Genomic DNA, 23,402 nt, shown 5'->3' on the forward strand with positions numbered 1-23,402 from the left:
CTTCTTGTAGCTTTATCTCGAGTATTATTGAATATCTCGAGTAAACTATTGAATGTAGGTGAAATTGTAAAGAAGCTATTTCATTTTCGGTTTCGATGATTTTTAATATGTTGTAGAAATCAACATTTCGAACAATCTTTACACGTAAGATGCGGTTTCTCTTGATTTTCGTGTCATTCGTAAGAAATTATCTACATTGTTATATTATACATATATGTACTTAATTATTACTTCTATAATTATGCGTATCAAATCCAAATCGATCTTTTATTTTTTGTTTATAATGTGTGTGTCGTGCGACGAAACGATGAATGTGTTATAAATAATTGGAATTCAATAGTTAGTACCGTCAATATGAATATTTCGAAAAAGGCCTAGCACAAGCCTGACCGCTGATTATAAGAAATGTTGATTTCTACAATATATATTCAAAAATCGTCCAAATTGAAGAAAACTACTTTTTTACAGTTTCATCAATATACATAAATTACTTGTTATTAATATTATGTGTATTTAACTACGTCTAAAGTAAAAAGTTTTTGATCAAACGCAAGTATTCGAGAATATTCAAAAATTATAGAACATTGTTGTATTTGTATATTAGAATATATGTAATATATTACATATATTCTAATATACATACATTCTAATATACGAGAATATTCAAAAATTACAGAACATTGTTGTATTTGTATATTAGAATATATGTAATATATATATATAAAGAACATATATATATATATATATATTTATGTATATTAGAATATATGTAATATTATAATAATATATATTAAATTTATATAAACATAAGTGCATTGAATTAAATTGAAGAGAATAAGTAATTTTAAATAAAAAAGAGATTAAAGTTGCTTCTTAATTACAATCAGTATATCGAAATACCAATACCATATCGTTTTTCTCGTAGGGTGTTCCAGAAATATGTGCTCCAACCGACCTTGCTGTAATCCATGCCCTCCTCCTCCTCCACCCCCTATCGTTTGTCGACCGCCTTGTCCACCTCGTTGCCCCCCTCAGCCAACCAAAACGACAGTGAGTTAGAACAGAGTAATACAATCAAAAACACGGTAAATACGAAACAAATTTAACTTTTATCCTTCCTTCTTTACCGTTTCTAATTTCGCCATGAAAAGCAACAAAGAACAACGCGTAACGCAACACAATCAAGCCCTTCACGTGGCTTGTTATCGCAAAGCTAATTTAATAACTCACCTCGAAATTAGGTTTACCTACGGCCTTGTACGCCCTGTTCGGTTTGTTGCGGCATTCCTTGTCCACCAAAGGTTATCGTCGCTTGTACATCACCACCGCCACCCTGTCCACCACCTTGTCCAACTGTGGCGTTCGTCTGTACCAAGAAAGTGGTCCCCTGTATGCCCTGTCCACCGCCTACACCACCTCCTTGCTCCCCTTGTCGAGCAGTTTCCCGTTAGTTGGCCATCAATACCATCTGCTTTCCAACGATGCACGAGAAAACGAGTGTATAATTAACTGTTCGATGCTGTGGTTTTCTTTGTGCAGTGCCTTATCCCTCCTGTTAACTGCACAGCAGGCAAGAGTTGAAAGGTTTCTTCGGATCTGACGGTTAGGCGTGTGGGATCTAACGAGAACGACCGACAGACACGTGGAATTGAATTTTTCTACGAAAGTAGGTGTATGTTTTTGATTGAAATATTTTTCATTATTTTTCATTATTCACAAGGAAAGATCATTAATTCGGAAATTCAGAAGAAGAAATTCGTGAAACTTTAATGCCTAAACTTGAGATCTCTAAAAGTTTCTCCCATTTTATGGAAACTGTAAACGATGGAAGAAAATTAATTGTCTTTTATAATCAGGAGTATCACGTTGTAAAATATTCATCATTTATTCACGACCTTTTTCTAATTATACAAATAATTAACACACAGAGATATTATCACAGAGATTTTAATTGAAAGAAGTCTCGAAACAGTTTGTCCATTTCTTTTATAATTTTCAAGTTAGAGTATAGAACTGAGAACAGGAGAAACTCTCTTTGGGAGAACTTTAATAGGAAAAGAAAATTGCATAATACGTACTTGTCCATGCATCTATAAGATCAAGTATAACTGATATATAAACAATGTTGCAACCCTTTATAAGTACTTGAAGTAATTGAATCTTTGTGGATTACTATACTTGCAAATACTTTAACAAGTACTATCAATAATTTCTACAAGAAATATATTTGAATCTAATTGTAAATAAAATGTTACACTGATTGAAACTGAGAAATAAGAAATTATTAAATTAAATTTATCACCATTATGTGACATTTTAATCTCTTTTTTACTTAAAATTATTTATTTTCTTTAATTGTATGATTTGTTTTTGATAGAAACTAAAAATAATTAATTCTTTAAAGTTTCATAATTTTCTGAATTATCTGAATATTTTGAATCTTCCCTTATTAAATATCACAGAACGCAGTGTCTAAAGATATTTTTCTTACTTTTTTTTAAAGGAAAACACTAGATAGAAAGAAAGCAGTTGATGAAAATTCGTGGATTCAGATAAGAGTACAAGAGTGGAACTACTTCAACGTTGAAGAAATCCTGATCAGGGAGAACAAATTAAGACAAAAATTCTTGATTATAATTGATTCACCAACTATAAAGTGACATCTGATTTGCGACGAAAGGATCCCAATTGTTTCTAACCTCGGATTCAATTATACTCAAATGTGTCCTGTACTCGATTTGTTTAATCTGATTGAGAAATTCGATGATCATCGTAACCGAATTAGAAGTTACCCAGAACATAGAAGAATAATCGGCTTGGACGTTGCCTTACTAGATTACCTCTACGAGTGACAAACTATTAAACCAACGAAGACTATTTTTATGCTAGAGATCGATACTTCATCGAAGAAGACGTTTATTTATTATTACCAATCTTTAATTTATAATTTGGAATTTCCAATTGGAATTCTTAATTTCTAATTTAGACAATTTTAATTCGATTTGCAATTTATTCCTCGCAAATTGTACTACTTACGTTCCACGAGCATGTACCCCTCCCCCCTGCCTCCACCCCTTCCCTAAACTAAGTGAAAGACTAAAATAGGCGAAGAATTTTCTGCGTATTTTCCAATACAACTTATCATTATGTTAATTAATTCGATATCATCGTTAAACAGCCGAACGTGATTACGATGTGCTTCAGTATTTGATCACGTTGATCGCAATAGAAAACGGGTACCATTCATTTTCTACTGTGATTTTTTTTTTTTTTTAATGAATCAAGTCACGTTGTCAAGTTTTTGGTACGGTTGCGACAACGGAATCACTGACATTGTCGTATCACGTTCGAGATGGAAATTTCGAAGTTACCTCACGATTTATTAACAGCGGCGAATAAAACGATGAAAGGCTAAGAAATACACAGTCACGTATTGATGTGTGCTTCTTTAATAAAAATAGTAAAACCATTTTCGATTCTATTCATTTATTTTGTACTTTCTCGATTCGAGTCTGTCGGACAAATGAACAGAAAGCCATTTTGAATATTGCACACTTTTTTATTTTCAATTAACCAAAAGTCAACAAATCCGTTTTAACAATTTTAATGAAAATATACGTAATTAGTTATTCAAAAATGATTAATCTCGAGTTGTTCGGTTTGACTTGCGCGCGGTTCATTTCAGTCAGGAATTTAAAAGTATGAATTTAAAATTAAGAATGAACGAAAAACCTGTATCCATGGCAACCCGGCCTATTTTCAAACCATCGCTAAAATCCAGCTGTCAGACATACCCATTTTTCCTGGCGGTAATGCAAAATCCGAGCTAAAAAAAATTACCTGGCTTATCGCAAATGATGTACCACTAAATACTCCTGAAACTCTCGCAAAATTTCGAACAATGAACAAAAGGTACAACCTCTGAAATCTCATATTTCTTTGAAATTCAAGAACAACTCGTGATAAATTAGAGGTTACTTTTTTTCTTTCTATTGGGTCATTTTATAAGTTGTTCACGTTTTTTTATATATTATTTTTACATATTTTTTGTTCCGAACTTATAATTATTAGAATTTAGATGTTCAGAAATCCAACAGTGCTTTCTGAACAAGATAATAAATATATACCTCTGACGATCACTTTATTAAAAATCGCTGAAACTTATAAAGCGACTTAACATCATTTAAAACAAAAAAAAAAGAAGGAAAAATTTATTTTCTTACAGAAAAACTTTAGCGGATAAAAGCAGCATACAGAAAGCACCGTCCAGACGGCCAAGCGTTAGTAATTTGCAACAAAAGCCTCTTAAACCTGAGAAATTAGCATCAACGCACGACCTCGTCGATCCTAGTGATTCTTCGAAAATAACTAACAAAGCCGCGGACGTTTCTTTGCCAAAGATCAGATTTAACTCTCAAGACAGATGCAAAGAACCCAGATCGTGTTCCTCGCCGAGACTGAAATATTTCCCTTCGGAGAAAATTAAAAAGTTGGAGAGTCCTCCGTCTTTTTCGCCCAAACCGATGGCTGCATTGATCGGGCAACAGGATCCTCGACAAGCCGGAATTTTGTATACGGCTGGACATCCTGAGCAATATCGTGACGCTGGTCAAGGTGATGCTGTCCAACATCTACAATCGCAAGTAAGCCAATGTTTTATTAACTTTTATCTTTCTCTTTTGTAATGTTATTAATATTGGCTATGGAGGATTGATTGGGTGAGTTGCTTTAACTTCAAAAGTTTCTTCTCGTTATTCGAATATTGCCGGGGAGTTATCGGTCTGTTTTTTACCTTGTTTTGTCTTGATCATGTCACATTTTGAATACACATTTCGGTGATATGGCTTCCGCGAATTAACAAATAATAATATTCTTGAAAAAGTACAGCGTAATGATGACTTATGTTAATTAATATAATTATTATAAAAAGTTTACTAAAATTAAAATTTTTCTATGAATATCTTATTTTATTTAATTCTTATTATTTTATTTCCGATGATTTCCAATTGCATTTTTGCGTATATAAAATATAGAAAAATTTTTATATTATACCAATGATCTCCTTTTCGTTTACTAAGACGAGAACAAGGAAATATGAAAAATTGAGGATCATCAAATATTTTTTAATATTGTAACCATGAAAGGAAATTCTAAGAATTCGTTCAATACCTTTTCATTATTATTTATATTCTGTAATTTTATGAATTCTCAAGAATTCGCTGTATTTGTAACGTTACGATAAATTATTGCTCGATTCTAAATGGGCAATAGATTCTGCCGGGCAGGATGATCCTATCGTAACCAACGAGACCTGTACTCCTTTCGCTATTCAGTTTGCTAACCATAATACTAATTCGTGTTAGAATCCAATTCTCAAATAATCAAACTTGGACCAGCATTAAACTACGAACTAATCGTTTCGTAGGGCGTGCAGAACGCGAGTCAGCAACAGGTTGTGCCTCAGCAAGCGATCCATCAGATCGGTCAGATGAATCCGCACTCGGAAAGCATGCTGCCTCAACAAGTTTCAAACGTCCAGTCCCATCGTCCTTTCGTGCCTCACGGTTCGCATGACTATTTTCCTCAGAGGAACTCTCACGTAGCTTCCTCTAATCCGACTCAAGGTCCAATGACACCTCAACCATACATGCAGCAAGTGACAAACGTTTCGGTGGTGGATCAGAGGAAAGTAAAGAGCGAGGATCTGATAGGCACCAACGATCTCGATTACGAGAAACAACCGATAGGAGGTCGAAACGCGGCAGTCTACAGACGAACGATGATGAGCAAACAGCAAGCGCAGCCCAACTCGCAGCTTATCGCGTTAAGTCCGCCTAACGTTAATCAGCAGAACGTTTACAGTCAGTGTTCGTCGCACGGTCACGTTCCGCTGTACAGGAATCTTCAGAATCCTCAGCAGATTTACCAGTACCAGCAGCTGCAGCAGAACATGGCGCAGCAGCAACAGATGCAGCAAAAGGCTTATCAGATGCAGATGATGGGAAATCAACAGCAGATGGCCGGTTACTTTCCTAGCCAGGGGATGACCTCCCCTCAGGATGTAACGGCAAGTCAAATGAGAAATACGCGAATGCTTGGACCGAGTCAACCGAATTACGCGACGAATCACAGGGATTTGAATTACACGATGAATCCACAGAACAGATGGACGATGAACGGTCAGGTGGCCGATCATTCAAGTATCAAGGCGCAACTGAATCCTTACAACGTCGACGTGGTGAATGGCAACCAGACACTCTACAGACCGCAGAATCAACAGCAGCAATTGCTGCCACAGTATCAGCAACAGCCTGTGCATCAGCATCAGATGTACAGGAATCCTGTACAGAGACAACAGAATCTGAATGCTCACAATCAGCAGATGAACATGAATTTCAGTCAGCAAATGGTTCCCTTTCAGCAGTTCAATCCTCAACAGCCGCAAGACAAACAACCGGATGTTCAAACTCAGAGGAGGAAGCCTTTGAAGTTCACTATCGGTATGATCCGCGATCAAGATAAACTGTTGGCAACGATGAAGCAACAAGGTGTACCCATGGATATTATGCGCAGACAATTCGAGATACTGTTGAACGAGCAGCGAAAGCACTTGGAGTATCTGGAGCTTCTGCGGCAACAGGAAGAATCGCCGGCAGTAACGAAGACCGTGGCCACGAATCGGAAGAGAAAGGAGCAGGACGAGAAACCTGAGTGGATGATTCATTTGACCCCTCCGAGGTTGTCTTACGTGGAAATCGAGAAAACGTACGAGCAACGGAAGAAGCAGCGGGAAATGGAGATGATCCAACAGCAGCAACAAAATGAACAGATGGCGAGCCAAGTGTCTGGTCAGCAAATTCCCGTTCAAGTTACGAACCAACAGAACTATCAACACTGGCAACAGGCTAATTGGCAGCAACAACAGAGGCCTCTACAGAACTATAATCACATGTACTCTCAAGCTCATGCGATACCAAGATTTGGCAATATGAACGAACTGATGAAGATCAACGCGAACAACTCGCAAAGCGTGCAACAATACGTTCATCAACAGCCTCATCAGCAGTACTACAATCCACAGATTATGCAACAGTATCAGCAGTTTTATCAGGCTGTTCCTCAGCAAAATCAGGAACAGGTTCAGTCCTCCAATCAATTTCCGAAATACGATGACAACAGATCGTCTACGGAGCCGTCTAGTCTGTTAAAAATGCGTCGGTACAAGAAAGAGATCCGGCCGCAGAAGCTGCAGAACGGATTGCAGGACCCGGAAGCGGCGAAGAGGATGCTGGAGACCGATGCAGTGTCGTCGGAGATCAGGAAGAGGCTACAATACCTGGTGAATCTCGCTCCCAAAAAGCCTGTAGTAAGGCTGAATGGAATGCAAGACTTCAGCGAGGCAGAGGCAGAGTTTCAGAATCGTTTGATAACGTCTACTTTGCCGTCGGCTGTCAAGAGGATATCCGCAAATGGTTTGGAGAACTCCAGAAACCCGAACAACCCTCCAGCGCAACGGTTGTTGGTGAAGAAGATGGAACAGGAATATGTAAGGGAATATCCCCGACAGAAACCGGATATGTCAAGGAACTACCTGCAAGCTGAGAGAGAAAACGGAACCACTAACCAGCCACGATTACTCGTCCAACAACAACAACAACAACAACTACCAGCACTGGGACAACAACAACAATTCCCGGGACAGAATTCGACGAGTATTCCTTACAATTGTGGAAACGTGATGTCGTTCAAGTTCGATGGAAATTATCCTCAGCACTATCAGCAGATGCAGCAATATTATCAGAACACGAAAAATTTACTGAGAAACAACGGCGAAGGCGATGTTGGTTCGAGTCAGGGAACAGAGCAAAATAAGGGAAGCTTCGATCACGCTGGTGGCGACGCTAGTCATGGCAACATGACTAGTTCGATGAACGGACAAATCACGGAAAGCAAGATGCTACCAGAGAAGGTGTATTACAGCCAACCGGATATTCACGAATCGAAAACCATCGGTGGCGTGAGATACTTGGCCAGAAAGCCGGATTACCTGTTCAATCAGCAGATCATGATACCGGAAACTTTGATCGCGAACAGGCACGCGCAAATCCCGATGATGAATTAACGATACAAACCTTTGAGATTGTTTTTATAGTCTGATCTTGTTTTCTTTTAGACATGTCCTTTTGTGAATTTTTAGAAGAGTATTTATTTATTGTATATTTTGCGGCTTTGTATGTGCAGTTTTTTTGTATTATTTTATAGTAAACCAGATCCTTTGTATGAAACAAATTGATCTGATCAGATCTCAAGGGATGTGGTTTAAATTTTTCTGAGATTCTTGAGAATAAAATGTTTTATTACTTTTTTCGACTGATCGACTGTGTTTCGATAAGAAAACAAACGTTTGGGGAAAGTAGTAGGCAGTGTTTGACAATAGTCGACGAATCGAATAGCAACGAAGATTGTCCAGAAGCGTTTCGTCATTCATTCTGGACAGTTGTTCCCTTTCAACGTCAAGCACATCCTCATTGCTAGAATTGCTGCTTTTCTTCTGTCCCTTCCATTGTCCTACGCCGTTTCGCCCTCATCAGCAAATTGCTATCTGCCAATAGAATACCGTCCACCGACAAAATAGTTCCCATTTCGTCCCTAGTAATTTCTAATCGTGAAACCGCGGTACAGACATAAAACAGACATTGTCACCCAATGGTTTCTTTTATCACACAATTTGGGAACTTCGGAGTTTCAGAATTTTTTTTACTATGTAGCGATGATTACTAGCCAAATGGCATATAATAAATTATAAAATATAAACTGATATTTAACACATGTTAATAAAATTTTGTCACATTTAACTTTGGCTTGTAAAAAGTATTTATTGCGATAATATAAATTACCGAGGGTGTACATTAATAATAAAAATCAAAGAATTGTTAAATTATTGATTGTTGTAGAAAATTTTCGAAGAATCAACGAAGCTAATTTTTAAACATTGCTAAAAGAAGGTTGATATTGAGCAGCATTGCAGCGAAGGATCATTACTAGTTGAACATTGACTCACATTCATAAACTTTTTAATGTTTCTGAACAAATCATTCCGGATCTTTCTGAATCATTCCAACTTAATCATTTTGCAGACAAAGAAAACGACAAATATTCCTTAAGACTCGTATAATACAGAACTTATTAGAATTTTCTTTTTAATTTTATTCTTTTGCATGGAAAAGATATTTTTTAAAAATAATACAGTAAAACCTCATTTATACGAATTAAGATTCAGATATGCGGACTTACAATTGACTAACTTTTATTGTCCTCATCTACAATTTTTTATTATTTAAACAAATAAGAAGAGAATATGAAGCTAATGAGCTTTATTTCTGTAATTCGAATGACTTTATCATCCTGTCGAGGTTTCACTATATTAATTTTACACATTAAAAATGGCCTAACTGCTTAAGTGATCATACTATCGATACTGTTCGATTACGTTTTTGTTTTTCTCCGTTTGACAGCAAAATGCGCTAAATTTAATATTCTCACAGAAACTTGTCTCTTTCGATATCGTTTATCGACGAAAAATATATGAAATTCCACGGTGAACGATCAATTAATACTCCAACAAACATGAATCCGTGCAGCTATCGCAATTATATGGACGAGATGCTCCAAATAATCGACGAAATTGAATGCCGGTGAGTTGTTTTCCAAAAATTCTCGTTAGGAGATAAACAAACGAAACAGAATAAAATAATGTAAAATATAAAAAAATAGAGAGAGAGAGAGAGAGAGAGAGACAGAAAGAGACGTATAAACACCCTCTGTTTAAATCAATAATTTTCTACAGAAAACCCGAGCCGGAAGTGTGTAACGTCGGATGTCCACCTTTAGGCTGTCCACGAGGACCTTGCCCAGGGATGTGCTGTTACAAGGGGGATTGCGATCCTTGTTGCACATCGCAAATGCCTTGTTGTCCGCCACCTCCTCCGCCCCCTAAGTGTCGAGCACCCCCGTTGTGTTGCTTGAGAACCTATGCCAAGGCAGTCGGCTACCCTCCCGAGTCTCCCCTTACTCCACCTTGCGTACGATTGCGTTATGAACTTTGTGCCAGTTTGCTCGACAAAATTTGTCGTTCTCCACCAGCTTCCTCCTTCATTTGCCCTTATTACGCAGTCCCACCTTTCAAACCCTATCCATGCTATTAATTAATATACTTCGTGATGTCTTACGACAATTTAATTGTCTTGCGATTACATTGAGAATTCATGTACGAAAGTTGTCGTATAGAGGTGTATTTGAAATTCTCACGTGACAGCAGAGATAAACGTTGTACTTGGACATTTAATAAAAATAATAATTGTAATTATCTCCTGGCGATCTCCGTTATTTCATAAAGGAGAAAATAAAGATGACTGAAGCGAGAATTTATGCTTTGTGAAAGAGAAATTCTGTATGTATATGGGATGTGTTATAATCAATGTTTTGAAAATACTTTCTCAAGAGAAACACAAGTCGAAAAGAAAGAATAATATTTTCTCATACAGGATTTTATTTTTGGGGAAATTGAGAAATTTGAATTTAGATAATTCCGAACTAGACGATGGAAGTTTTACATGCAAAAATAAAATATTAGTATTTATATTATTCATAAAATATTATTCATAAGATGAAATATTTCCATTTAATGTTTGTTTTTCGAGAAAATGGAGTTTAAATATATTTAATATTACATATTTTTGCTCATACAATTAATAACCGAATAATTATTACAATTTTCAATAATTAGAGAAATAATAATATAAAACATTTAAACAGAACATACTATGCTGAAAGTTATTTACAATTTTATATCAAAATTTAATTTTATTTCCAACAAGTACAGATATTGTAATCTTGCAATTGACTAAATTTTTGCTACACGTATATATAATATACACGTATTTTATTATATGCTTTTACACATACACTTCTATTATAACATTTTCTACTTATTTGTTGACTCTTTAACTTCAGACCGCGCGATTTTTCACAATTCTTTAACAGATGCTCGGATAATCGACTTCTGGAGTGTCTGTTTTTAATTATAAGTAGGTATACCGAAATATCGATAATTCCCCATCGAGTGCGCGACTATTTTCGTCCACTTCTATATACATTGTACTCGGACATTTTATGGATGATCTTTACTTTCTGAAGCGAGGGGAAGGATCTTCTGCCAAGATTGTTACCCCCTGTTATGTTAAAAGCAGTACAAAGTGAATTTCTAATGTGATTAAAAGCGTGGGACGATTAGGTAGGGTTGGCAAAGTTTGAGAACTGCTGTTCCGTAGACTGCTGCTAAACTTCGACTAATTTTAGATTAACCTCCCAAAGAGCCGCTTGACGTACCCGCCAATATGATCTATATGTATATCATCCGCGATATTAGGTTGGAGCATCAAGTGGTAGCGTGATTCGTCGCTTCCTAATCAAGTTAGTCGTTAAATTAAAAAAATCGTGAAGTTTGTCTTCGAAGAGTACGTAAGATAATTAAAACGAGAAGGACAGAGAAGTTAATATTTCTTAAATTCTTCGATTATCGATGTCAGCGTGAAGTCGTCGCCCTTGATTATCGACATATTGTACGTACGCTCGAGCAACGAATTTTGAAATCAATTGCCATTCATGAGAATCGAATTGTTCTTTTTGAATATCAGGCGAAATGAACGAGGACAATTTAACAACGATATCGAGAGGTCCTCGTAAATTTGACACGGTGCAAATCATTAATTGTTTGCTGCGCGGCTTACGATGTAAAGGGGATGAGGATCGAGAAGAGGTTGGAAATTATTAATTAGTTAGTTAACGTCGTGATTACCAGACTACGGATGTTTGTGCAATTTTATATTTTTATAAAGATATTAGGTGCATTTTTGTATCTCCAAATTTTTCATAAATGCGTAAAAATCCGCGGATCAGCGGTGACTATCGGGGAATATCATTCAATTGATATAACGTCACATATATTATTAAATATAATAATAAATAATAAATTTTTAATTAATAAGGAGACAGAAATGATATTTTCTGATAAATGCTTTAAATATTCCTGCATACGAATACATATTCTCATTAAGAGTGTGTGAGAACTCGAATATATCGGGAACTCGATGGTCGGGACGAGTCGAGATTCCCGAAAATTTTGAGAACCGGCTGCCGGTTATACAATACTGTATAACAGCCTAAATATATAAATACACAGTTTAATTTCTTCTGCCAGTGGAATTATTGGGGACACGGATTCTAAGAATCGTGTGACCTGATGTAAACGAACGTGTGACTGCGTGCTTAGTACTTGGACATTATGTACGCTGTTGAGCAGTATCGCTGAGAAATTCGGGCAGCTCAGACGTACATTTCAAAATCTCTGTGAATTTAATAAAGATTCTTTTTAAAAAATGTCGAGTGATAGTGAAAGTGAAACTGTGGTAGCAGGAAGTAGTGCAGGAGATATCGTGCAAAGGAAGAAGGTAAAGAGAAGCTCTGTTTGGGAACATTTTCAGGAAAAAAATGATACAAAGGGGGAATGCACACATTGTCACTATGAATTAAAAATTAAGTATGCAAATACTACTGGTTTATTACGTCATTTGAAGCATATACATCCAAACATAAGTACATGTACCAGAAAAGAAACTGAATCGATATAAAATTTGTCGCGTGTACAAAATGATACGCGAAAGATTGTTAAACCAAAAAATATAACAGAAAGAATTGCTCGAATGATGGTTTTAGATCTTTTGATATAGTTGAAGGCGTCAGTTTTAACGAATTATTTAAATTTGTTCCCAATCCTTTCCTAAATCCCAACTCTTTCGGGAATCCCGATAAATTCGAGAATCTCGAAATTTTCGGGTACCCGTTCCGATCCCGAAAAAATTTCATGTTCCCGACTCTACCCGATATTTTGGGTTCTCGCACACTAATCCTCATCACTCTTAGTTGCTGTTTCAATTTATCGAAATATTATATCTTTGTCACTCACAAATGAAACACTAATAATACATATAAAATAGTGTAATATAAGAAAAGACACCCAATATTGGTAAAAATTCTATTTGGGTAACAGAATTTTCGATTATTAGAATATTTGGATAATAGGAGTAATATTATATTATAAATTGTAAATATATCGTAAGCAAAGCAGTGAATGTTTTAAACTTCTTTAAAATCTATTATAACTATCAATTATAACTGTCATAATAAAAAATTAGAGTTAAAAGTTCCAATGTAATTTACTCATGAACTCATCACTTTATCCTATGGCTTAATTAGGAGGATTGTTTGCCATTGTCAACGCGTGCTTCATTTAACATTTTCAGTACGTTGCTCGTCCGTCAGAATACATGAAACATATGTTAATGACAACGGACGAGATGACGCAGTATATTCTGAAATGGAGGGCCAAGTTCAGTTTGCCATTGTCTGTGAGAACGGAGGCTTTCAACTTTGAAATCAGCCCTAGCATTATCGTATTTCAACAATTCACCTCCGGAAATTGTTTGAGTGTGACGTTGACAGTGCGAAACGTGACTGGGGTAATTTTAAGCTTTTAAATTTACCTAGTTTGTATAATGAAAACCTTAGTTAAATTACCATTAACATATTGACTTAATGGTGATTGGTTTCTATTCTATTATATTCTGTTATAAAGATGAATGCTATCGGCAAATAACAATAATCAAATTAAATTAATATTAAATATTATTATATTTTAATAAATATAAAAATAATATTATATTTAATATTAAATAATCAAAGTAAATTTTGACGTGAAAAGAATATGATTTATTTGCTAGACAAGTCACCCTATTTTAGAAATATTCTGTTTCATTGACGAAACGCGCGGCAGTTTCAACGTGTTAATCTATTTTCAAAAATTCTTTCGCGCATAAAGTCAAACTTATGCATCACAAGATTCATTCGATTATTTGTGAAAGAAAGGTATCGAGATATTTGAGATGTTCTTATGAACCTGATCCTTTCTTCTCCGTGGATTTCTGCGGAAGCAATTTCTCGACGATGCTTGCGCCAGGTCTTTCTAATTCCTATAAAGTGAAGTTCGTGCCCGAGAGGAATCAAGACTATCATTATCAATTGAAATTCGCGTCTGACGGCGGAGATTTCGTAGTACCAGTCGTAGGTGAGATTTCAGAAATAATTAATATTTTTTTCTCCAACTTCTTTTCTATTTGAAAATGCAGCTTCGCGTTGAGATCAATTCTAGGCCACTTGGAGCGTGTGAAATTAATAAATAATCTTTCGAATTTTTCTCTTCACTCATTATTATTGGATATGATATTATTATCGAATAATCGCATTATCAATGATTCTTTAATGATGATACTATTCAAGAATGATTGAATTACCGCAAATCGAAAAGATTACAGGAAGTTAACAAATACTTTGAACTCGAGAGTCATTATTTGTTATTACCAGATATATTGCATGCATTTGACCCATAATACAATTGTTTGAGTACTTGTTCGCGATCAATGAATATTTAGCGATCAGTTCGAGAGGGATCTTGGACTTTCCTGATCAAATCGAAGTACCATTAACAGCTGTGAAAATTCCCTCCTCCAAAACGATATTTGTACGTAACGTCGGGAGTGCCGTAGCTGTTTTTGTCCTTTATACCGACAAGTAATAAATTTATATAAATAAATATTATTATAAATTGATTTATAATTTTATAATACACACAATTACTCACTTGCGTACATAAATCATATTAGAATATAGCGATAATAACAATTTGAAATAAATTGCAGCCCTTGCTTCCGGATCGAGCCATCGAAGGGTAGAATAGAAGAGGAAGAATCACTTCAGTTCACTATACACTTTCTGTCCAACAAATCCGGAGATTTCCAAGGAAATCTTTTCCTCGAATACGAGACTGGTATTTCAAGAGAAAGGGCAAACCGAGAGATTAGACGCGTACTAATATTCGTCTTGTTTCCTTTTTTTCAGGTGAAAAAGTGCGAATGGATCTCCGGAGTTCCGCGGAAAACTGTCCCATTCGAATCGACAGAGGTAGTGTCAGAATGGAAGAAACTTTCTTAGGTCTGTCAAGAAGCAAGATCCTCACGATTCACAATAGGAGCAATTACATCGTCAAGTATAAGTGGATGCAGCTTGAGAGTATCGAAGCGGATAACGAGCGTAAAGAACAGTGAGTAAACTGATAAAGAAGAGAGTGGTATTACAATCTCCTGTTGGTAATATGACCCCCTCGTGATTTTCGGATTTGTAACAAAAATATTTAGGGGCAAACAGTATCACAGTCTTCTTTTATTAACTATAAACATCGAGAAAGATGTTTTTACTAAATGTCACAGAGTGGCTGCTAGTAAAAAACGTAAATAATTTAACTAAAAGAATAAGCGTAAATAATTTAATTTAAGAAATAATAACTTTTCTGCAGTTACAAAAAACTATTCCATTTGGTTTATGAGAGCGAGCTTGATCGTTGCGTGGATCTCGCTCATTATAACGTGTGCACTCCTGATATTCACCAATTGGTTTATCAACGTATCTACACGGACGAACTTGAGTCACTGACAAAAGAAACTTTCCAGTATAATCATATTTGTTTTAAGTTTGCACAACAGGTGAGCTTTTTCCGATTGTAAACGATAATTTACTTAAATTAATAATAATAAATTATCCTGTTTTTACGCAAAAAACATATAAAATTTATGCTCGTAAATAGATTACAAATTTTTATACATTTATATATTTTTATTGACATAATATACAAGGAATGTAACAAGTATACATTTATAATGTTAGGATAAATTATTGCTTAATTTTCAATAAGTTGAAAACAATGAAAGTTGAACGAAAATCCATGTCTTAAATATTACTAAACAGTTACAATGAATACTAAGCGATACTAAACATTATAATAAATACTCTGGATATTTTATGTATTTCTGCATATTATATGTATATCGTGCAACTTTGCAATGTCAAATATTCCACTAATGCAATCTGTTTGTGAAATATATAAATATGCAGAAATATGCAGAATTTGCGTGGAATGTGTTCAGCATAAATTTATGGAATACAATGTTACCTGAATCCATACAAAAGACATTAATCAATTTTGTTTTAATTATAATAATTTGTACATATAATAATTACAATAAATTATACGTAATTTTTGCATATTTGTAACATTCAATTGTTGATATTTATTTTGTGACAAAAAAGAATATAATACTTTATATGGAATGTAACATATTTATATTTGATTCAATACATTGAATTTTGTCGCATTTTTGTTTTATTGAAATTTGTTATATCAATAAATACTTTGCTTTAGATATATATTATATATATTTTTGCATATTATATGTATTTTTGCAATTTTCAATTTTCCGTAAGTGTGTAAAAATCCACAGTCTAATAATATCCAAATAGATGTGAAAGAAAAATATTCAAACATTTTGGTTGTTTTGCTTTTTGACTAAAATATGTAAAATAGCAATAATATGCCAAAAATATGCTTTTGTTCATTTAAATTTCAATTATTATTACTGACAAATATCTTCTAGGAAGCTGAAATTTGGCCGCAATCGTCTACCGAGGTTACAGTTTTCTTTTATGCGTTAGAAGTCGGTGAGGTGAACTGCACTGCCTACTTGGAAGTGACTGGCCGCGAAGATAGAATACCACTAAGGTAAAAAAAAAAAAAAAAAAACGATAGAATTCTCCAAAATATCATCAAAATAGTGCCAAAAGGATCAATACATCTCTCAATAAAATTTTTACATCTATTATATATATATAAATGAAGAAGACTATTGTTTTAACACTAGAACAACTGTCTTTTAATATTTAAATATTAAAATATTCTATATCATTATAATTTAAATGATAAAGTAAATAGATTTATACAATTACGTCCAAACAGATATCAATATTAATCTTGACAAAATACTCGTATCTTTTAGACAATTGTAAAAAGGACAATCAAACCTATTATATTAACGGGTTTGATTGTTCTCGATTGAAAATAAAAATTCGATGTTACCAATAGGTAGACTGCAAGTTTTTACGCATTTACGCAAAATTTGTAGTTTCACATTGAACAATATACGATAACATGTAAAAATGCATGAAAACGTCCAATTTTTATTTGAAAAAAATCCTATTTCATTTGGAAAAATTATTTCTCCATATATATACCTACAAATACCCTTCATATTCTCTATATAAAAATAAGATTTTTAATTGATTAAAGAAAGAATGTACTGGTGTTTAATGCTTCAATGATCAAATCTATTTATTCATAAAAAAATCATAAGAATCCGCAGTTTATCAGTAAACTGTGCACTAAATCTTTCTGCGATAGTCTTTATGGAACAGGTAAAGGACCGGTTATCCAGCTGAACGTGCTCACGATCAATTTGGAGAACATATACATGTGTTCCGTGCACAATTACGAGGTACGATCTACGAACATCCGTCAGATCTTTCCACCCTTCCTCTCGACTCGTATTAATTTCACCCCAAATAATTCGAATTAAGCCAGAAATTGTTCAGGCAAACGATACCATTGTTTCAGATAATAGCGGTGAACAAAGGGCACATTTGCGGGACGCTGATCTACAGGGCGAAACCAACCGACTTCGGCGGAACGATCGACGTGACACCGCCTAGCCTTAAACTACAACCAGACGAGCATAAATCCTTCAATTTGTCGTTTTCGTCGAATCGCAAGGGCGATTTTGTCGAGAGGGTCGATTTCGTGGTGAAAGAGAGCCTCGAAGTGCTCAGCTTGCATATCAAGTACGTCGTACGATCGGTGAACCAGTCGGAAGACGATGTTCCCTTTGACGATGCGTCGTTTTTTTTTTTGTCTTATAGGGGATGCATCATATGCCCGACTTTGCACTTTGATAAGGACAGCCTCGATTTCGGGACGACGGCCATCGGTAAGCTTCGCGAGATGATTTTATTAAAGTGGAAAGAAAGGGAGAATGGAAAAGTACAGTGGCTCACGAAAGTATTCGAAAATTTTGCATACACAAGTGTGTGTGTATGTATGTATGTTGTGAAACATTTTGAAATATTAATAAGTGAAAGCACAAAATCTTAAAGAGTTAGTAAATATTTTTTATGACATTTTGCATGTTACAAATAGTTTTTTTACTTTATTTAGCGAAAATTTGAACAGACGAAGAAGGATAAAAACAATTATAAGTTATATTTAAGATCATTTTTATAGGATTTAGTACTAGGCAAGACGTATATTTGCACAACCTAGCTCTCATACCTGTATCTTTCATCATAACCGTGTTAAATGATGGAGATCAGGCTCCATTGCATCATGAAGATTTCGCGAAAGCTTCAAAAAAGCCAAGTTTCCCGAGCAAACCGCAAGAATTTCAGGTTGTCCCGATGGAAGGGGTGGTAGAAGCTCATGATTCGCTGAAAATCAAGGTAAACCATTTTTTATAATTAGTGGGCTGTAGATTTTATGCATTTTAAAATTTGTATGAATATCATTAAAAAAAAAAAAAAAAAAAATAAAATCTAAAACTAATTTGTTTTATCTATTACATATTATAATATATTCTAATGTATATAATTCTACTACATAATTCTAATATACTATATGATATATTATATGATTCTAATATACTCTCCTTATATTAAATCTTTACTTTAGACAGATTCTAACGATTTGCAGATCATTTACACTGCCAATATCGCACGTGTCGGTCAGACGGTTGTTCAAGTGGACATGTGGGACTCTGATTCGGATCCTGTCACCTTGCCAGTAACATTCTGCGGTGCAGTGCCATCGCTATCGATCGTTCCACGAGAAATTACTCTTCGATTTTGTTTCGTCAATTTTCCTTATTTACGATCCTTCGCTGTGGAGAATAATTCCGATTTGGATGGCTACTTTTATTTGATGCCTCAACAAGTATCGTTAAAATCCAGAACAACCAACGTCAAAATTATAAGTATAGTTACGCATAATAAATCTTTTTTTATTTCGTTTTCCATTTTTTAAATCGTAGGTATCAGACGATTCACCGGTGATTTGTTCTCTTTGCAACAATCAGGGATACGTCAAGGCTCGTCAATCGAAGACTATCGAAGCCACTATTATTACGAAGGCTCTGGGACGTCACAAAATCACGTTAAAGTAAATTATAAGCTTAACAGTTATTTAGCTCCTTAATCTTTAAGTACTATAGACATTTATACAACTCCACGCCGCTAATATTTATTCACTCATAATATTATAAATGCGACTGTTAAATATAGATCGAGATCAACTGTTATAATATAATATTTATTATAATACTACATTATAATAATGTTATAATTCCAATAGTAAATGTACTAAAAAATATAAAAGAAAGAATATAAAATAATACAGGAAGAGGAAAACGGATAATGAAAGTTGTCACAGATTTCACAAACGATCTATTTACAGTATTTAACTCTTTAAGAAGCAGTAAATATGTAGTAATATCCCAAGCTGCACGGAAATTCGAAGAAATCCCTAATTAAACAAACTGAGTACAAAATAACCAACATTTCTATTATCTTGATTTTTCAACGGATATCATGAAACTGAAAGAAATGAAACACTTTTTAAAGAAATTATAGTGCAAAGAATTAAGAGTTAATATATTCTTATCAAGGTTGATATAAGTTTAAGAATTAGGGTTAATTCAAGTATATTTTAATTTGGTGTTGGAACTGTTTCATAAGCTTTCCACTTTTTCGAAGACAGTATAATAAAAATTTCCATAGTATGTTAGTCATGGGAGATCCATCGCCATCTTGTATAACGATAACATGCAATGGACAAGGGCCCGTGGTTTCTGCAGGGCCAAGTTTCTTGGACTTTGGCACTATGAAAGTTCTCGAAGAGAAAACTAAGGAATTCCACCTGATCAACGATTCACATATTCCTACTCAGTTCGTCGCGTCATTGGTATTATTCTTGTTATTATCTTCTTGAAATTAATTTCTATAGTTTCCTTTCCATATAATAAATTTCTTTCTATTATATTCTATATATGTAATAGAATGCGGTTCGAAAATAGAAATAAAAAATATAATATAATTCGTGATGGATCTTTGATTTTATTGTTAAAGACAAACAAAGATTCATCATGGAGCGTCAGTCCAGTGTCTGGCGACCTCGAACCCCATGAATCGAAGACCATCACTGTCAAACTGTGTCTTCTAGACGTTGGGAAATACAAAAATAGTGTCATGGTGTCTATAATCAACAGTAGAGATATTCTTGTGGAGTTGGAAGTAACCGGATATGGATGCAGTGTCCTTTTCGAACCACAGATATTTCCAACTTTCGATTGGGGTCTACTTTTTAGGTTTCAATTATTCATTTCATTATCCATATTGTTTTAAAACATTGAGGTTGATTGGGAAACTTCATCGCTAGAGTGTGTTTCTAAATTCAGAAGTTTATTTGAGAATTTCTACAAATTATAGTTGGACGGATATGTATGTGTAAATACATTTGAACCGTCGAGAAGCAAATTATAAAAGAACGTTAGGAGCAAATAAACTGCTATTAAAAAATGAATACATAAATTATATTAAAATAAACGAATTGTATTAAAGTTAACTAAGTAATAGATAGATGTTTAATTGAAACGATTTATTTAAAGAGCGGAAGCAATAGAGCTTTTCTATCAACTTCATATAAAAGCTTCCCACATTCGAACTTATGAGGAAACAAAAATACTCGATTAATGAAATGTTCGATATTAAATTGCACGTATTTAGATGGAGATTAAGAAAATTGTCAGTATATGCTATATATTTTTAGCTGCTGGATCATCTAACTCTTTTATTCATCGTCGTTATTTATAAAGACTATGGATTTTTATGCATTTATAGGAGAGTTTAAAACACAAAATATATATAATATGAGAAAAATATCCAAAGTATAGTGTGTTCTATAAGATATATATTTAATTTAACCAAGATTTTATTCTCTCAATCATATTTCCAAAAATCACAGGAATCCACAATCTACACATAAAAAAAACTTTGATTTATATATGAAATATTATATAATAGAATTATACGTGTGTTAATAAAATTATATTCTAATAAAAAGAAATTTATATATATATGTAAGGAATTTATATATGCATGTAACACCTGCCCTGAAATTAATCCTCCACAAATATGGAAGTTCTATTGTTAATAGGGATTCGAATATGGAAAGCTCTTCTGCTAAATTTTCTACATAAATAGCATGTCTTATATGTATACTGTTTTAGCCATCAACAAATAGATCGAACGATAACTCTGACGAATGGAGGATCTCGTGACTATCAAGTGATCTGGACAACCCAACCAGAAGTACGATTTCGACGTGGCCAGATGTTAATGCCGCACACGTAAGGAGAAAACTCGAATAATTCCATTGTTCTCGTGTTTTATTTTATAAATTTCCTTGAACGTAGCACCAAGTTCCATCTGCAGCCTCTGATCATCAATATTCCACCCGGGGAAACCAGATACGTCTATTGCAAATTGTTCTGGAAATTGTGAGTAGAAACGATCACGCGAGGATTCGTTGGATTATTTTTCACGATCGGGCTCAAGTATATGTAATTCTTTAGGAACGAGTGCGTCGTGGAAAAATGGTACGTTTTCGGTCAGATACAAGGTGTAGGAAAACGGGAATTGATCGGTACGTCGTCTTTCACCGTCACTTTGACAGAACCGCAGATTCTGTTCAGCAAAAGAAGGCTAACGTTTCGCGTGGACGTGTGTGCCGACGAAGATAAATTGCAACAAACAGGTGTCTACACTGTAATGTATATGTATACTTATACATAAGTGGAATATTGGGAAGGTTGATACTTTTTCTTAGTTTTTCGAAATTTTTTTCTGAATTGATTACTTCAATGTCGAATGACGAATACATCGTTGTTGGCGAAAAATTTGGAGAATGATATATCGTTAGATGCAAGGGATAAGGACATCTACAACTTTTTCGAATGTTCTATTGGCTCAGTGATACAATTATTTGTTTAGACGAATTACTGGTGACTAATCAATCGAAGCTGGATCTTAACGTTCAACTGTCAGTGAAACAACCATTTCACTTGGTAACCGCTGCTGAAGAACATGTGCAAAGTATGCAAATTGTCCTGATTGACGGGGCTACCACGAAAATTCGCGTTTTCTTTTTCTTCGATAGCAATGTTCAAGATCGTTACTCAAGAAATTATTCTGGTGTACTTCGACTCGAATATCAGGAACATCCTAATCAGGTAAACTCTTCACATTCAAAAATTATTTAATACTTCAACTATCAAAATGATTAATTCGTATCTTTCTTAGAAATTATATACAGTGTGTCCTTGTCAGTTCCATAAATGATTAAACATGTTATTAAATTTGAGGAGACTCGAATTTTTAAATCAATAGCAGATTCGATCAGAATGTTTTCGCATACTATGACAATTTGTAGAATTTTTGAGGAAACAAAATATCTTTGTATTCCTATTCGTTTTATCTAATGTAGAAACATTTCAGAAAAAAATTAACAGTATATATGAAAATAAAGGTTTTAACTTTAAAGTAAGATGTTTTTTCTTTTAAAATAACATTTTTTTCACGAAGTTACAATAGTTTTAAAGGTCGAAAATTTTTAGGTGTTTGGTTTCAAGTGACACTCAGTGTCAGATATATTTTTAAAGATTTCAGTAATTTTTTGCAAAGTATACAAGTAAAAGATTGTATATTATAAACTTTTTTCTGTCTTTCTAACGCCTCTATTAGAAATTTTATTTTTTCGCCGTCGGTAGTGTTTGATTGTTGAATGATTTGAAAGAATTGCTTTTAGGATAAAATCGCGTGCAAGGGCTACGTGAATTTTCCAAACCTCATCATAGAGCCTGGGGATTTTGTAATTAACTGTGAGCTGGGTTCAAGCGCAGAGAAAATATTAACGCTAACCAATAACGGTCCTGTATCGGTTGTGTATAAATTCCTGTGGCTCGCAGATTCCATTGAGATACAACGTGATACGGACATCGGCCCCGTGAGTTTCAAAATGAATTGCTATTTAAATTTCCATGAAACAATTACTTAAATAAATTTCGAAATATAAAGATCATTTAAAATACTTTTATATATTGATATTCTGGTCTTATTTTTAAATTATCTATTTATTTCGCAATTTCGCAATAGCAATCAATCACAGTTCTAATAAATATTTCCACAAAGTGTTGAATAAATCTTTAGACATTCTCTTCGTGGTGCTATTTAGTTATTATTCTTGGATTGTGGATTTTTATAAATATTTTGATATTAGAAATTTTCAGAAATAGATTGCT

General features: G+C 34.3%; 3 protein-coding genes across 3 annotated transcripts in view; all 3 read left to right on the forward strand.

The window, feature by feature from the left end:
* Positions 1-3,901: 3,901 nt before the first annotated feature.
* LOC122534738 (putative mediator of RNA polymerase II transcription subunit 26) lies at positions 3,902-8,166 on the forward strand. Its single transcript, XM_043665663.1, has 3 exons — positions 3,902-3,912; positions 4,226-4,643; positions 5,426-8,166. The coding sequence occupies exons 1-3, from the start codon at positions 3,902-3,904 to the stop codon at positions 8,120-8,122; spliced, it is 3,126 nt and encodes a 1,041-aa protein (XP_043521598.1). The 3' UTR covers positions 8,123-8,166.
* Positions 8,167-9,446: 1,280 nt separating this feature from the next.
* LOC122534739 (sperm mitochondrial-associated cysteine-rich protein-like) lies at positions 9,447-10,330 on the forward strand. The gene is made up of 2 exons (XM_043665665.1): positions 9,447-9,695; positions 9,848-10,330. Exons 1-2 carry the CDS (start codon positions 9,586-9,588, stop codon positions 10,203-10,205), a joined length of 468 nt encoding a protein of 155 aa, XP_043521600.1. The 5' UTR covers positions 9,447-9,585; the 3' UTR covers positions 10,206-10,330.
* Positions 10,331-14,897: 4,567 nt separating this feature from the next.
* The window catches only part of LOC122534751 (hydrocephalus-inducing protein-like), a 46,926-nt gene continuing 38,421 nt past the window's right edge, over positions 14,898-23,402 (forward strand). The window contains exons 1-17 of the mRNA XM_043665685.1: positions 14,898-14,941; positions 15,013-15,214; positions 15,467-15,653; positions 16,602-16,726; positions 17,402-17,495; positions 17,615-17,838; positions 17,917-17,984; positions 18,278-18,492; positions 18,743-18,982; positions 19,080-19,207; positions 19,825-20,008; positions 20,173-20,411; positions 21,333-21,452; positions 21,519-21,602; positions 21,678-21,859; positions 22,096-22,334; positions 22,910-23,107. Coding sequence (XP_043521620.1) covers positions 15,027-15,214; positions 15,467-15,653; positions 16,602-16,726; positions 17,402-17,495; positions 17,615-17,838; positions 17,917-17,984; positions 18,278-18,492; positions 18,743-18,982; positions 19,080-19,207; positions 19,825-20,008; positions 20,173-20,411; positions 21,333-21,452; positions 21,519-21,602; positions 21,678-21,859; positions 22,096-22,334; positions 22,910-23,107 — 2,715 coding nt within the window. The 5' untranslated portion in view covers positions 14,898-14,941; positions 15,013-15,026. The remainder of the gene's footprint in view (positions 14,942-15,012; positions 15,215-15,466; positions 15,654-16,601; positions 16,727-17,401; positions 17,496-17,614; positions 17,839-17,916; positions 17,985-18,277; positions 18,493-18,742; positions 18,983-19,079; positions 19,208-19,824; positions 20,009-20,172; positions 20,412-21,332; positions 21,453-21,518; positions 21,603-21,677; positions 21,860-22,095; positions 22,335-22,909; positions 23,108-23,402) is intronic.

This window comes from Frieseomelitta varia, unplaced genomic scaffold (genome assembly GCF_011392965.1).
Source record: "Frieseomelitta varia isolate USP_RPSP 00005682 unplaced genomic scaffold, Fvar_1.2 scaffold_636, whole genome shotgun sequence".
NCBI lineage: Eukaryota > Metazoa > Arthropoda > Insecta > Hymenoptera > Apidae > Frieseomelitta > Frieseomelitta varia.